We start from the raw sequence: 15,669 nt of genomic DNA, 5'->3' as shown, positions 1-15,669 counted from the left end.
AAATTTCGCCGTCACGAGTAATCTATTAGACAACCCGTAACTAAAATATTTATTTATTATTTTTATTATATTTTGGGGGGTGGTCCGTAGAGGGGGTCCGTAGGGGGAGTCCGTGGACCGGTCCATAGGTAGTCCGCGGACCCGGTCCGTAGTGGGAGTCCGCGGACCGTGGGTCAGTGTTTTCGGGTTACTCGTCCAGCAAGGGCCTTTTCTCAATTTTGCTTTTAGCTCTTCCATAGATGTGCGTGTTTACGTGGAGATAAAAATGCGTGTGGAGCCTTTCCGGCTGTGTGCATGTGAGAAACGTTATTTTGTTCACTTAATGATGTCCACACGGCCAAACATCATGAAACCTCCAGTCAATGGTACCTAAACGAGCTATCCGCTTACGACTGTCCCAGAAGACCTAACGCACTCCAGCGCATACAAACCAGAATAGGATAGCTTAAGACTTGTGAACTGTGAATTATTCATCATCCTTACTAGCCTATTCAGACACAAGAAAGAATGAAGAGTAAGAGAGTTGATCCAATAAGGGCCTTATTCCCAAGGTAATCCCTCGCAAGTTATTTTAGACGTGGTATCTAGTTCTTCAACAGATGTAACCATAGGCGTTGCGTGGATGTTTTTGTAGCATGTTCCAGGCTCTCTGTCAGTGGGGACGATCGAAAAACCGAGCGGGAGACAAAACTCCGCTCGTTTCTCGCCCTCTTTTTCAATCGTCCCCACTGACCGAGAGACTGGAACACACTAATGTTTCCGAAGAGGATGAAAATGCGTGTCAAGGCACTTGGGCTGTGGACATGCGCAAAGTAGTAAAGCAAAACCAAAGAAAATGTGAACTGCTTTCGCCAATCAAAGAAAGTCACGCCACCTTGTCATCCAAAATCAACCTCAGGTGTTTGGTTTGAGTTTTGATTCGTTCACTCGATTATCTCTGTCTTTTGTGATCAGCCACAGTAATTACTTTGGTTTTGGTAATTTTACAATGTTCAATTTAAAATCGATCTATGCATAGAAAAATAAACCCATAAATTGCTAGAAACTTTCTTGGATAAAGAAACTTAGGGCAGTGGTGGGATACCGGTTGATGTGAAATATAAATTTGTAAGTTTTTTAAGATCTAGGACGATTTGCAAATAGTTACCAGTGAAATTTTGCAGTTACTTTTCGAATCAGTTTGAGATAGATAGCAATAAGATTGGCTCGTTATGGCTACTATCCATGAAGGTACAGTAAATTTTACCCTTTTTTGCGCTAATGTTCTCGTTTTAGTATTTTCATGAATAATATACACTCTGACTCGCGGGATGATCGTTCTCTTAACTGAAGAAGTCGCGAGTTTTCTTCCTCAGTGGATATTCCAGTTTTGGACACGGACCAAACTGTAAGTCAGGTAAGCTAAGTTTATAGAATTTTGTCGGTCAAACGCGCAAAGTCGCGCTATATTGTTTTTTTAGTTTTCTTACGTAAAACTGAAGCCGTCGCTAACATTTCGCCAAAATATGCTTAGCGCTCAAACTAGTTACGACTAAATATAACTCATTTTTATCATTCTTGTGCCGCTTACTGCATCTCCCAAAAACATTCACCTTTATCACTTAGTTCTTGTCAGTTCAGACGCACTTAACTGTGGAATACACTGAAAACTTGAAAAGTGGAGTATTTCATCAGGGATCATTAACTGTCAGACTGGCTATTTGAGAACGCTTGATTAACACCAGTCTTACGTACATTTGATTTCAAGAACTCAATGTATCCTTTTAGCAGAAATGCTTCTAAGACGATCAACAGCTTTTAAAAGTGTGGACAACAACTCGAAAGAAGCTGAGAGATAAAGAGAAGGAAGATCATGCTTGTGGGTACATCCTAAGAAAATAATTAGATATCTACCTGGAAGAAAGAGCGACCTTCTTATACGGACTAGAGAGTTAATACTTGATCGTTTGGCCAATGAACGTTTACGCACCAACAAGTTGAAGTTCGATCGTTACCTAAATGCGGGGTAGGTTTAATGTATGTTTTTTTTTTTTTAAACTTGTTGCAAACATGGGACTAAAAAGAATAAAATTCTGAGTCTGCGACAAAAGTAGAACTCACGACCGACTTTTATACGCACAACGGTCAGACGTTGTGGCGAGCTGGTCCATGGATCTGGTTCATATGTGACATACTTCCTGTACCAGTGTACTGTTAGGAACAGTCATGTCGAGATCGTCAAATCAGAAAATGAACTATAGAAATATATAGTCATTCTTGTGGCAAGAACAGTCTTCAAACGTTGTTTCTGAAGAGTAGCTTAATATGATGAGGGTTCAAGAGAAAGAATCTTTTAAATCATAAGTTCAGCCTAAGAGCATCAATTATACCAAGTTCGCAACTGGTTATACACTAAGCCATTGATCGACTCGAAGTTGACACTGAAGATAAATTAATCGCCATAGAGAGTTTCGATATTAGGGTTGTTTTTCGTGCATGGTAGTCTCTAGAATAAAGTTTAAAATAGACCAATTTAAAGGCCAAGAATCTTGCACGTTTTCACGGTGAGAGGCACAGCTCGGTATAATTGAGAAGTTAGCATCAAGATCTACAGCTGTGTTCATGATGTTCACACACGTTTAAAGTGTAGCTATAAGAAACGCTCTGAAAAGGCAATGGACATGGACACCAGACAAGTAACCGATTAAAACATAGAAAATATGGGTTTGGTCTCTAGAAATTCTCTCTCTAGAAACACTGTTTTTCACCTGAATTTTTCCAGAAAGTACAATAGCACCGAAAATTGAAATATTTTGGTTTAGTTCCTTAATATACATCTAACCGAATTCGCAAAAAACATGCCCGCATTGACTCAAAGACAGTCCCAGCGGCCAGAAGTCCTCTGACCACCCCCCTGGCTAGGAGATTGGCCCCTCACGCATGCACGTGGCATGGACCACTCCAGCAGGGTGCCATGTCAACACAGAAGCCTCAAACAATGTCAAACAACTGAGTAAAATACCCAGAAACACAGTCAATATCAAGCTCATTTAACACTGAAAACTCAAGGTCTAGCTAGTTGTGGGTGTCAGTACAAGACACCCTCCCCTCCCCCCTGCTTTTGACAGCTGGCCGCCAGCAAGCCACCAGCAGATAGGCCAGTCATTGAGCCATGTACCCAGCCTGGCCTTGACGGAGCCTCCCCTGGGTTTCAAGTCGTTGGCTTAGCCTGGATTCGGGCGAAGCCCGAATCCAGGCGAAAACCTAGCGGGCATATTTTTGCGAATTCGCTCAGATATATTTTGTTTTATTAAAATTGGGGAACTGTTTAATTGTTGCAGTTGCCGTTTTGCAATTTGCTTGCACGGTCCTTTCTATCTTCAAACCCTGTATCTTTAGTCCGAGAACCGGATTCAAATGAATAGCATTGTTTTACGTTTGCATTTTATTGTATTTTACAGCGGTGTCGTTTCTTATCTTTTATTTCTTTTATTATACGTCATGCCTGCATCTCTGACGGACATCTTCTAGAGAAAGACAAATCCTTAAAGGCGTTTGTCACGAAAGGCGTGTTGGGAAATGCCAGTTTGGATATTGGGCGTATAGACATCCACCGTCTAACTCCCGAGAGAGCTTTCTCGCAATCTAAGCGGAGACCTGTGTAGTTCACGGCCCCTTCAGTCTCCGCTAAGTAAACACAGAACCAGGAAAACAAAAATTGCATGAACTGGAGGCGCCATGTTTCTCTCCCAAGTCCTAATGGGATTGCCTGAGAAAACAACGTTATCATCCTCTGAGATGCTTGTACTTCTTAGCCTTCGGAGCCTCAATATGAGGAAAGAATGGGTCTGGAGACATTATTTGATAGTCTAGATTCTTGGACTAAGGTTCTTTTCGTAATTTAATTCTGGCTTCCTTTCCGAAGGTATCGCAGGTTCAGCGATCTCAGTTCGATCACAGCAACTTAAAAGCTTCAAGAAGTTCGAAACTGGCTTACGGGGAGCATTTTCAGTGAAACCCTCCAGAAAGAAACACATGAATACCACTTCCGGTCAAAATCTTACTCCCGCTGAAATTTTCTTTGTTAAAATCTTTTTCGGTCTGTATATGCCGTAACTATGTTTGGAAAGAGATAATCCACTGGAAATTGTCGGAAAGGAAAACAACGTCTAGTTGAATTAGTGAAAATTTTACTCCAAGAATCTAGACGATCAAAAGAGAAGCCGGGTAGGAAATTGTCCTTCAGGGTATTGCAAGGGAACAATGTTTTTCAGCTGCTTACAGTTGAGTCATGTATGAGCAAGGACTGTGAAATGTCGTCCTTTTGTCCAACTAGATTTTTGCAGCGCACAAAAGCATCTTGATGCTACCATACTGTAAATACTATGAAGTTTGATATTTTTATTGACGGTTTCTTTTTCAAATAATGCGAACCACCCCAATTCATTTCTGTTTAGTCTCATTCAAAGGCATTGTAAATTTTTAACGTCGGCAGTTCCATAGAGGAAACTGCTGATTCTTTCTAAAATTGTTCGGTTATTAGGAAATTTTCCCAGGAAATTATACCGTGCCATTTGCAGCTCCGCTATGTTTGGTTGAATGGAAAGAGCCATACTTTGAAGAGGATTTCCAAATTCTTCCAAAAACGCACTTTCGCGTCTGCTTTAGACATGCAGACATAAAATGACGTTTTCCTAAATACAATACACTAGGTTCAATGGTAAGATAATAAAGCCTTCTTTACGATTTTTGTAAGTGTTTACGCTCAAGTATAATATAGTGATCCAACTATATCATATGTGGCAGTCAGAACTTAGGTGTGTAGCCAGTTAATGATTCACTTTGCTTGTTGTAACATTGGGGTTATTCCAGCAAAAATAAACAATTAGCTAGGTGAAATTACAAGATCTCAAGAAATTTAACTTAGTAACATTTTCTGCATGAAAGAACAATTATCAGTCGATTCATTTCTTTCTTTTCATCGGCGGAGCGCTCACCACGTGACCTGTAAATAACTGCTCAGAAATAATAGTCTCCCAACGCATAACTGTGTGAAAAATGGCAGATCGCTTCGCTGAGCTGTCAGAGAGTGATTAAAACAAGAAAAAATAAACGTGGTAATCAAATGATAAACAATTATTGAAGTCGGTTATCGCTAAATATCGTGATTTGTCTTCGGCTTTGGGAAATAATTGATTTGCTCACCACCTAGTTCTAACAACCTGCGAGACATGAAAAACAGCGGGAAAAGCGCGCCTCCTCAGAAACTTCTAGCAATATCGCGATGTGAATGATGGAGAGCGAAGAACTCGAAGAATGAGTTGATACCTTGCTAGTGAAGGTGGGCGAGCAGAAGAAAAGGATGGCAGGTAAGAATAATCTCGGTTCCATAAGTTGTCAAATACCAAGTAGATGTGAAACAAGCATTCAACATTAAGATACTATAATGGCCTTTGAAGCGGGTCTATTGATTCATGCATTTCTGCTCGTCACAGACTCCTCGACACTTTTTTAAAGCTTGTCACTAAAAGAAATAAAAAAAAGTTTATATGGTATCAAAATTGATGTAAGAGATTAAATAAAGTAAAGTATTCCAAAAAACCCAAAAATTTATCCTATATATGGAGCGGTTTATTCATCATTTCCAAGCTTGGCCCCGTTTCAATATCAAGGGCTTTGCAGGTGCGTTAGAGCTATCTTCATCTTCAGGCAAACTATTCACCAACGCGTCGGTTTTGTAAGTGGCATTGGGGCTCGAGGTCGTCTCAACTTGGTTTTGGATTCGAAACACTGGAACCGTCTGTATGGATATGCTTGGTATATCTTCAATTGGGTGGCCATCCAACGGGCTGCTTCTCGTTCCGTTGTCGTTTACACGGCTGGAGACAGGTTGCGCATCGTTGACTCGTATACGAAGCATCTTTCTGAAGGTTTGCTGGAACTGCGGGTTCATGATACCGTATATGAAAGGGTTGGTGAGGCTGCTGCAGAATACGAAGTAGTAAGCAAATAGGTGGGCCCCGCGTGGACTCTCTCCTCCGAACACTTCGATAAAACCCATGACAGAAAGAGGCGTCCAACACGTCATGTAAACACACACGACTACAAACGAGGTCTTGAGGACTTTTGTCTCTGTTTTTTCGCTTGCTTTGGTAGACGCATTACTTCGCACGTTGTTCTTGGCAGCATGTCCCTGCATCCTCTGCGCGCTGGCTTTGACGGTTTTGTAAATAGTATAGTAACACCACGTTATTATGGCAGCCGCGAGGAAAATGGTCATTACGCAAAGTGTTACGATGAAAGAGACGTCGGGTAGGTTCCATACGCAAGTGCAGTCAGAAAAGAGATCATGGTAGGCGATCTTGCCCCAGCCGTAGAGCTGTGGTGTGGTGGCGATTGTGGGACCCACCCATGCAAAGAGGATCATGAAGTAAGTGGTCTTCTTAGTGGAGAAATATTTCAGGTACAGGTTTCGCCTGACTATGTTAAAGTAGCGGTTGAAGGCGATTCCTGTCATGGTGAACAGCGACGAGATGCCGAATATCAACTGCGTTAAACCTACTAACTGGCAAAGAGCGTGGCCAAATACCCAGCGTCCATAGCGGAGACTGATGAGCCAGAAGGGCATGTGAAGAGATGCCATGAATATGTCTGTGAAGGCCAGATTCTCGATCAGCATGTTGGTGATTGTGTTAAGCCTTTGGTCGTAATGAATAGCAATCACTACTAAGGTATTCCCTGTGAATGCTACTAAACAAATAAGGATCCCCAAAGACAACTCGAACCATACTTGCAGCTCTGTGCGCCCCAGAGGGTCCGACGTCGGCTTGTCTGGTGTGGGGCTGGTCGAATTGCCCTCTTCAATCATTTCTGTGAGCAGGAAGAAATGAAATGTAAACAAAAATAAACGGGAAGCCATTAGAACTAGCTCTAAACGAAGTAGAGAGATTTTTGTCGAGAAAATTGTCTAAATTACACAGGTAATTTTTCTCACAGCTTCCAAAGCAATTCCAAAATACGCTTCAGATGTAGGATAAAAGTTATTTTTCTTGTATGACACCGTATATAAAAAGTCTTTTCTGACCGCTTTGCCTACCCGTCAAGATGGCGTCGAAAACCGTGATAAGGTCTATTTTCCAAGCGGCGATTTTGATTGAAGAGTGAAGACTGTTTGGTCCGTCAAATCAAAACCACGACAGTCTTAATGGCTGCTTGCCTAAAAGTTTACAATAATATTGCGTTGGGCATAAAAGTTTCTTAGGATGTCAATAGATGAAGGATTAAAAGTTAGCCGAAACGTCTTGCTCTAAAATATACAAGTCTGTGACAAAGAAACGGCACTTTTATCGACTAAGTGAAGATGTACTCTAACTATGTATGTGTGATATTAAAGTTTTTTTCTGCCCATAAATTTGTTCACTCCTTGTTAAATTTAAATTTTTTTTCCTCTTTTTTAATCCTTTTATCGATGATTGATTAAATCGATTTTGGAGCCGTTCTTTTATTTAAGATGGCAGAATTTTTCGAAATACGGCATCTTTAGCCGTGATAGGTCTTCATGACCGACAAGTGACTTATCGGTGGATATCACTAAAGTAAACAAGTTTGGATGCTTTGCATGCCCTTTAAGTTTGATTACTATTAAGTCAATACTCTTGGAGATGCAGTTGTATATGGGAAGGGGGAGGAGGTGCCCCCCCCCCCCCCGCGCAATCCGCGGGCTCACGACCGAAAAGAAAAGGGCTGGCTAAATACGGTCAAGAGGTCGTCTTGGCACTTTTTGTCCATCGATTACATCAGATGAAAAACAGCCTCAATTCAAATTGCATTTTCCTTGAAATTGCGTTTCCTGGAATGACAAATTTTGTAAGATAACAACCGCACGGAAAAGCAATCTGATCGAAAGTAAAAAAATTATCTGACAATCAATTCCAATTCCTGAACACGATTATTATTATTATAGCTTGTATACCCTCACTGATGACAACAGATAAAAAAAAGCCAAGAGAATTTCCGACAGCGGCCAGTTTGAATGTTCCTTAGAATTACTTTTTATGAGACAACGACTTTTTGACAACCCCACAGGCAGAAAGTATTATCATTGATCATGGAAGCAGCCTATCTGATATTGATTCTAATATCTGAGCAATTAGCATGCATGCACTTACAGCTTTCGGTATACTCCGGGCCCAGAGCGATTTCTTTGTAATATAATGATGAAAATTCCTTGTCGATTGAGGAAATGACGTCTGATATCTTTCCTGTATAGGCTTTCGTGTTCTGTGGTGTACCAAATATTTTGTTCAGTGAATTTTCACCCGAAGATAACATTTTCTCTTTTATCTTTCCGATCTATATAATTACAGGAAATATTTACTTCTATTTTTTGTTTCCCCAGGAAGGAAAAACAAATTGATTTTGATCTTTATTTGTTTTCACTGAAAACTTGACATTGCTTCCAGTTCACTGTGCGATCTTGTGCAAATTTGTGAGATTATTCGTTGAATTGAGATTTTATTTAAAACCCGACAGGACACTTAAATTTTTCGGGTGGTAAATTGGTCAAAGATAAACAGTAATTTTAAAGCTTTAAGCGCTTTGGTTACCCTGAGAATCTTTTAACAACCAATTTGGTAACGTCAGCTGATAATTGTCGCACGGTCCAGGTGAAACGATTCGATCTCGAAAGAAATGTTTTACGCCAAAGTAAAACGAGGACTTGAATAAAATTTGACATTTATGTTTATCAATAAAGCTAAGCAAATATGAAACTAACAAACTAAACAAGTGAACTAAGTGATAAAACATTTTCAGCTGCCTTGGGAAGTTTTATTCTAAAATTGCGCAACGATTTTTTACACATACACGAAAAGAGGCAACTAACGAACAAGGCAAAAATTAATTCAGCAACCTTAGCCTTTGTATCAACCGTCGAAATAGCCGCAGATTGCAGACTTGCAAGTATATCCAGGAGTCCTTCGTTTTGAAATAGTTGCCTTCAAATCCTACTCTATAAATTTCAAACGAACCGAAAGCGTTGTGAGAGCCATTTAGAGAATTTCGAAGAGGTTCCTCACAAACAATATGAAGATATCATAAATTTAAGCAGTCGGGTGCAACATGATTTGTAACGGTAGCATTTTAGTGTTTTGAATGCCATTTGGTTCAAATCCTACGGTAATTTACTTAAAAGAAACGTTGTAATTTTTCAATACCTTCGAGTCAAAACACGAGTGAACAATCATAACAAATTGGCCGAAAAGTGTGACTCATGTTTAACTAAATGTATTTCTGAAATCATTACTGTACTTCTATTATCTCAAAGGGGACCGACTACCTCTAAGATAATAGTTTTACTGGACATTTCTTCGTTTTAGTATTAATTAATATCTTTTCCGCCCATCGACCCACGCGATTGCCCAATCGGCTAAAAGCGAACTGAAGGCACTTGCGACTCTGCCTTCGAATGTGTCGTGCAAATGATTCGTTGGCAAATTCACAAGGGGATGCCATGGGTAGTCGTAAACGCGAATGAGAATATTATAAGCGAGCTAAGTATGGAAAGTTAAGTTTAGAATGGGTTCAGTAGCTGTTTTTCCAGTTTAAGCCGATTACAAAGAAGAGTAGAAAAGAAAATTCAGAGCTTCAGTATGATCTAAAACCATGATCTAGCGTTGACCAGTACTGGTGAGACAGTCTGTCAATCAATCGATCCCACATTCACTAAAAGCATATTGCGAGTTCAAACGTTCCCTTGATGTGGAAAGAGTGGAAGTTGAAATAATAATCTTTGCACCTGGGTTTGTAATATATTCAAGCGATTTAAGCATAGAATTACTTCATCTCAATTAATAAAACTGAACAAGAGGCCTGTTAATTGTGAACGTTTTCCTAAACTGTGAGTTACTTTACCACATGATATGTTGTTTTTAAACTGCGTGCAGAAAAACTGAAGCGGAGCAAAAGCGAAAACTAAGAAATACTTGTGATTATTTATAAATGGTTAAATTTGGACGTACGTTAGAATTTCTTTTTGAAAAGGAGTTATTTCAACTATATGACAAGACCGTGCAGCCTTTCAATGACTGACTGAAATACGATATAATAAGAACATCTATTCTAAGTTAACTTACTAGAGAAAAAAGGAAATCCTCTCTCTCAGTGTGCTTCAGGATGCTTTTTTCCTCCTAATGTTTCGCGTGGATCTTGATCTCTCTTAGTGGAATTGAGCATAACTGAGCTGACGCGAATTGTAAAAAACCGTTTGCGTCAACGCCTGGTCAGCATTTCAATAAAACTAAAAGAAGCGATTTACGAGAGAAATTAAACCGCACATTGTTTGATCTTTTTTGGCTAACACGTTGACAACCGATCAAAAATTACAGAAATTTTAAGGACCATTGGCTGAGACTCAACGTCATGTCACTTTCTACGACGCGCTGTCAGTCACAATGCTGGGCCCATTTTTCTGAGGTAAATTATATCTCTTGGGGAGTCAGCAAACACTTTTTATACTGGACAGGTGGCTGTTTTTACTGAATCTAAAAACGACAGTGAGAAGACAGAAGCTTTATTGAAGTGTCGAATCTTCCCGCAGACCTGACAAGTGTTTTTCAGAGCTTCGATAACCGGGGAAAGCCTAAGAAGACCCCAGTTCTGAAACGTTTTGTTAGAGGGCAGGTTAGTTAGCTTTGTAATGTGCTATATCACTTCTCCGTTTTGTGTAATTTTTCTACCAACTGGGAAAATTGTTAATTAAAAAAGAGTAAACAGAATATAACCGTCGAATTGGCTCCTCCAAATTTAATGATTTCGCAAAGAAAATGTTTTTTAATACCGAAGAGAGTAGCTGTATGCTAAATAAATTCCTTACCATTTTATTGCGTTCAGGTCAGTTAACACTGCAGGCAGAGCGCGAAGCTTTCAAAAATAGATATATGATTCAAGTGCAGCCTATAAACATAAACAATTTCCTATCTTTCGTTTATATTTGGTTTTAATTATTCATTTGCTCTCGGACCCTTTTGTATAATTGTCAAATGCATTCGAGTGTCATTTTTCAACAAATTTTATTGCTTTGTGTTGTTTTGCATTCAAGGCGGGTTGCCTCCAACAAGACAATTTCGTTTTTATCACAAGAGGTCGAGAGCTAAAACAAAAGGCGCTATTTAAATTGCTGTGTTTCTTCTCACGTTTGCTATCTTGCCAACAAAAGGGAGATATGTTAATCAAACTGTCCTTAACAAGCAGAAACTTTAAGCTAACAGAGATCGAGCGGTAACTCTTTTGACTGGAACTCAGAGCAACCAATGTCGTATAAATTACTGACCCAAGCAACTAAATTTTGTAATTTTTCATTCGACTAATAAAATTCTCACTAATCGCGCCATATAAAAAAAATAAATTAAAAAATATCCAGGAAGCCCAGGTTATTGAAATATCTTGTGATTAATGGCATTTTTTTTGTAAGAAAGAATTGAAAGGTGGGAAGAAAAAAAGACTGTGTCTTTGTAGGAGATCTGTCGTGAAGAAACCCAGCATACAAATATTACGACTATATTTTCCGGGAGCTTCGAGCTGAAGAAAGGACAAAAAAAGGCTTCTTTATTTTTTTTAATTTTAAGACAACATTTATTATTTTTGAAGTGTGAAGAATAATAGGATTTAAAATTACAAAGATAAGCATCTCTGCTGCCAGCTGACGTGACTTGCATGTTTTAGTAAAAAGCTCTTCAGAAGGAAATGACGACGCCTCTTCAAGTTTCTCTTTACGAATGAAAACAAGCCAAACCTGTGTGGGTGGTACATATTTACCATAATATAATAACTGGCTTCTATTCTGCGAAAATGAAAAAGGAAATCGTGAGCTAAGAGGGTAAAAAATGTTTTCTTAGCTATTGAAATTAGAACCTTTCCTCGACAAGGTAAAAATAACATGCATACAAAGTTAACAAACACCACATCATGAATTATCTCACTGGACGTGCAAATGTCACATTGAAGGACAGATCTATTGGATAACAAAAAAAAAAAAAAAAAAAAAAACCAAGTAAAAATTTATGTAAAAATATGTGTTGTGTGCAATGTTAGTGTACTCCTTCAACTGCTATGATCGTAGTGTTTGTAGGTTATGTATGTTAACTCACAAGTACTCGTAAAAATAAAACGCGACTTGTAGAAATATTCTCCGATATCACGCTAACAAGAAAAGCTGGAAGGTAAGAGAGTTAAAGATGAGAGAATTAGGCCTTATTCCCCCCTTAAACCCTTCCTTCCTTCCTCCCTCCCCCTCCCTCCTCAGATGTTAATTTTAGACATGGCAACAGTTCTTCTGCGGATAATCTACAACGTGCGTTGCTTGGTTGTTTTATTGGAGCATGGACATGCAATTGAGTGTGAAGCCTAATTTCTAGACCCCTCTGGCATTTTCGAAGCCGGAAAAGATCTAAACATAGCTTGAGAAAGATTACATTTAGGACCTACTTTACCCCCCCCCCCCCCCCCCCAACTTCTCTTGATATTAATCAATCTTGTAATTGTAAAACACAGGTCTTGAAAACCAGGTCTTGCCCCGGAAGACAAGACATATGGGTTATGGACCAAGCGTGAGGTCAACAAGGCTGGATATTGACCAAGTACATTTTTTGCGTGTTTTCAACTACGTCTCGGTCCATAAACACGAGAAAAAAAGAGCGAGGCAAGTATCCAGCCATCTGGGTCAATAACGGACACCGTTACCTTGCGAGAAACAGCGGGCAATACCGATCGGGATAGATATCCCATCTTGCCTACTCGGGTAGCCAATCACAGCGCAGGATTTGTTTCATCTTACCCACTCGCGGAGCTAGCCATTTAACAAATCGAATGTGGTTTAACGTTGTCTGTACTCGTATCGACAACTGAAAGGCGTCATCACAATGGTCAAAATGTTGTGGACTCACAAGGCTCAGCCAAGTGAGTCCACTACAAGCTTTGACCGTTGTGATGACGCATATCGTTGTCGATAAGAGTACAGACAACGCTAAACCACATTCGATTTGTTTTTTACCACAACATCAGCGTCAAAGAAAATGTTTTTACAGAGCGTGACCAAAAGCGTGACACATTGACCCGAGTAGCGTTGTCTGGACTCTTATCGACAACGGCAAATTAGCCAATCAGATTGCGAGATTAGTAGGAATTGTGGTAACGACACAATTGTTTAAACTGTAGTAATTAATTTTAAATTTTTGGCTCAATAACAATAGCGATTTGGAGACATATCAGAGAGAAACATCACAGAATAGTTCGAGAAAATATCACAACATTTATTTCGGCCTACATTTGGCCTCAAAGTGAAATCATTCTTAGTTTTTATATTGTTTTCCTCAACTTAGCTACCCAGTCCTTTCGCTAAGTTTGCCATTCGGTTCGCTGTTGATTTTGCAAACTGAGAGTTATGTTATTTGTTTACTCATACCGTTGGCAATTTCCTCCAACTAATATCTACTGCCATCAGTTGTTTGAAACATCTAATGAAAGCTATATTACTTGTTTGTTCTCCTACAAATTTTCTTATTAGTGGTCTGTCACTAATAACCTGCACCCCTTAAAACTAAAATAGCTGTCTAGACAGAAAGTGCGATTTTGTCGGATGTGACTCTGAGAGAAAAACAAATTGTTTCAACGTTAAAACCGGAACTCTTGAAAACACTTTACATCTTAGGAAATTAATTCTAATTTTTATTAGAGTTCATATTGTGAGACTTTACTCTTTTATCAGTTGTAAAATCTTCCGAGGTGTTATGAAAAGGATTTAAAGATTTCTCTTTTCATGGTAGAGCAGTATACAACTGGAAAAACCACAATGTCGGCACAACACCACAGCAAGTCGTACGAGGTTTAACTTATAAATGATTACACAAACAGAACATTCATAAAATAGCAGGGAGCTTCAGCAAACCACGAGGGCAATGGTAACGAGAACGTCACCAAACAAAAAGTTTAATAGGCAGAACAATGGCTGTTCACGTACTTTTTAAATCTCTGTACATTTCGTGGCCGTCCTCTGCAAAACAACAAAGTGAAACGACCAAGGCCCGCCGAAGAAATTTGGTTTGGCCTATCGTCCACACTAATACGTCAGGAAAACGGAGCTTTCCGAAAACGCTCTCTTAATTAAACTACTTCTTTCGTTCTCATATGGACGGAAGACATTTTGAAAACAGAGCTTTTCGAAACGCTAGCGTCACGATGATCACGTGATTTACCTGCCAGAGTTTTCCTCAAACACAAATCCAAAATGACCAGTGCTTGTTGTATTTTTAAATTCCACCGGCTAAGTGTGGACGGGGCTCAAGTTCTGCGTATTTTGGAGAACGTACGTAAGTCACGATGGCAATTTTTCTATTTGGAATTGATCGCTGAAATTGCATATTTAGTTTGAGCAAGTTGTTATACCGAATAACGTAATGAGCATATTCAGATTGTTACGAAATCGGAAGGTAAAACATGTATTTAGTTTATGTTACGTAATCTTGGCAAGATGATTTATTTACGATGCTACAAAACTGATTTGCTATTAAGACCCCTGTTGTTAAGTGGAATACAGATTAGTTACGCTGGTGAAGGGCTGATTGCTGTGAAGCTTACATTCACTTTGTCCTGAAACAATGCAAGAAAATGTTGGCAACTTTTTGACGGGCATGTTTTCATTTCATATTCATGGCTAATGAGATAGGACAGCGTAAAAGTCCAGGATTTTTAGTCTAGTTCGACTGGTGTTGGTTAAAAATCTACATGAAACCTGCGAAGTTCCAGATATTCGTACATGCTAGATATTTCAGCCGAAACTAGGATGAAATTTTCCCCCAAGATTTATCAGTAGTTAAAGCAGTGCGAATGATCACCAAAAGCGAGGCTGTCATTATTTACAACAAATCACGATCCCCCAGCACAATTCTCCATTGGAATATAAATATAGAACGGTTTCATGTTAAAAGACAATTAAACGGTATCTGCCTAATAAATCATGGCCTTTTCTAGTGATTTAAGGATTTTAGGATTCCGAAGAGAACAGCTTTTACCAGCGAAAATTGCCTTTTTAAGGTTATTTCACCACAATGGTTTGATTTTCTTCGTAAATACTGTCTGCCGCTAAGGAAATGTTTACTGTTGTAAATACAAGACATACAATAGACGATCTACAGGGCTTGACGGTTTGGCCACGTTATCCAGAAGAATTATCAAAATTAACGCGTAAATATCTAGAACATCATTTCCGAAACATATATGGATGTTTTGATGAAGTCATGGTTACGGGCTTTTGTACAAAATTAAAATACAAGATATCCTAACCTCTAAAGCCTTTACAGTCCTTTAGGCAAAATCGCTGTGACTACGCGTTTCATCTATCGGATTTCTTCACAATCTTGACACCGTTGACGACCTTTGATGTCTTGCTTCTTCCAGTTGAATTCTTTGGGTATTGCGCAAAAATCTTGAGGTACAAATAATAAAAAAAAGAACAGTTATCAATGTGTCATCTTTCAAATTCATTGAATGAAGAGAAAATAGTATAAATTAAAATATCTATAATGAAAATTTGCGATTTAAATTAAACGGAATGTATGTTTAACACTGATTTATCTCTCGCTGAAAAACAAATATTTATTCCCTTATGATTTATTCACAAAACATAAATAACTTAGG

General features: G+C 39.0%; 1 protein-coding gene across 2 annotated transcripts; it reads right to left on the bottom strand.

Annotated features, from left to right (window-relative positions):
- Positions 1-4,362: 4,362 nt before the first annotated feature.
- Positions 4,363-10,275, bottom strand: LOC149111749 (visual pigment-like receptor peropsin). 2 transcript variants are annotated; one of them, XM_089290150.1, is made up of 2 exons: positions 10,113-10,275; positions 4,363-6,849 (listed from the first exon to the last, which is right to left on the bottom strand). In XM_089290150.1, exon 2 carries the CDS (start codon positions 6,845-6,847, stop codon positions 5,618-5,620), a length of 1,230 nt encoding a protein of 409 aa, XP_089146276.1. In that variant the 5' UTR covers positions 6,848-6,849; positions 10,113-10,275; the 3' UTR covers positions 4,363-5,617. The 2 variants fall into 2 exon arrangements, with proteins under 2 accessions (XP_089146276.1, XP_089146277.1); XM_089290151.1 differs by lacking the exon at positions 10,113-10,275 and adding an exon at positions 8,148-8,708.
- Between the last annotated feature and the right edge of the window lie 5,394 nt (positions 10,276-15,669).

Source organism: Orbicella faveolata, unplaced genomic scaffold (genome assembly GCF_042242905.1).
Source record: "Orbicella faveolata isolate gen_17 unplaced genomic scaffold, um_ofav_v1 contig_2, whole genome shotgun sequence".
Taxonomy (NCBI): Eukaryota; Metazoa; Cnidaria; class Anthozoa; order Scleractinia; family Merulinidae; genus Orbicella; species Orbicella faveolata.
This window is presented reverse-complemented; position numbering and strand designations above follow the sequence as displayed.

Bases quoted from the DNA above. Each gene is read 5' to 3' on its own strand.
- LOC149111749 (XM_089290150.1), bottom strand. From the start codon at position 6,847: ATGATTGAAGAGGGCAATTCGACCAGCCCCACACCAGACAAGCCGACG.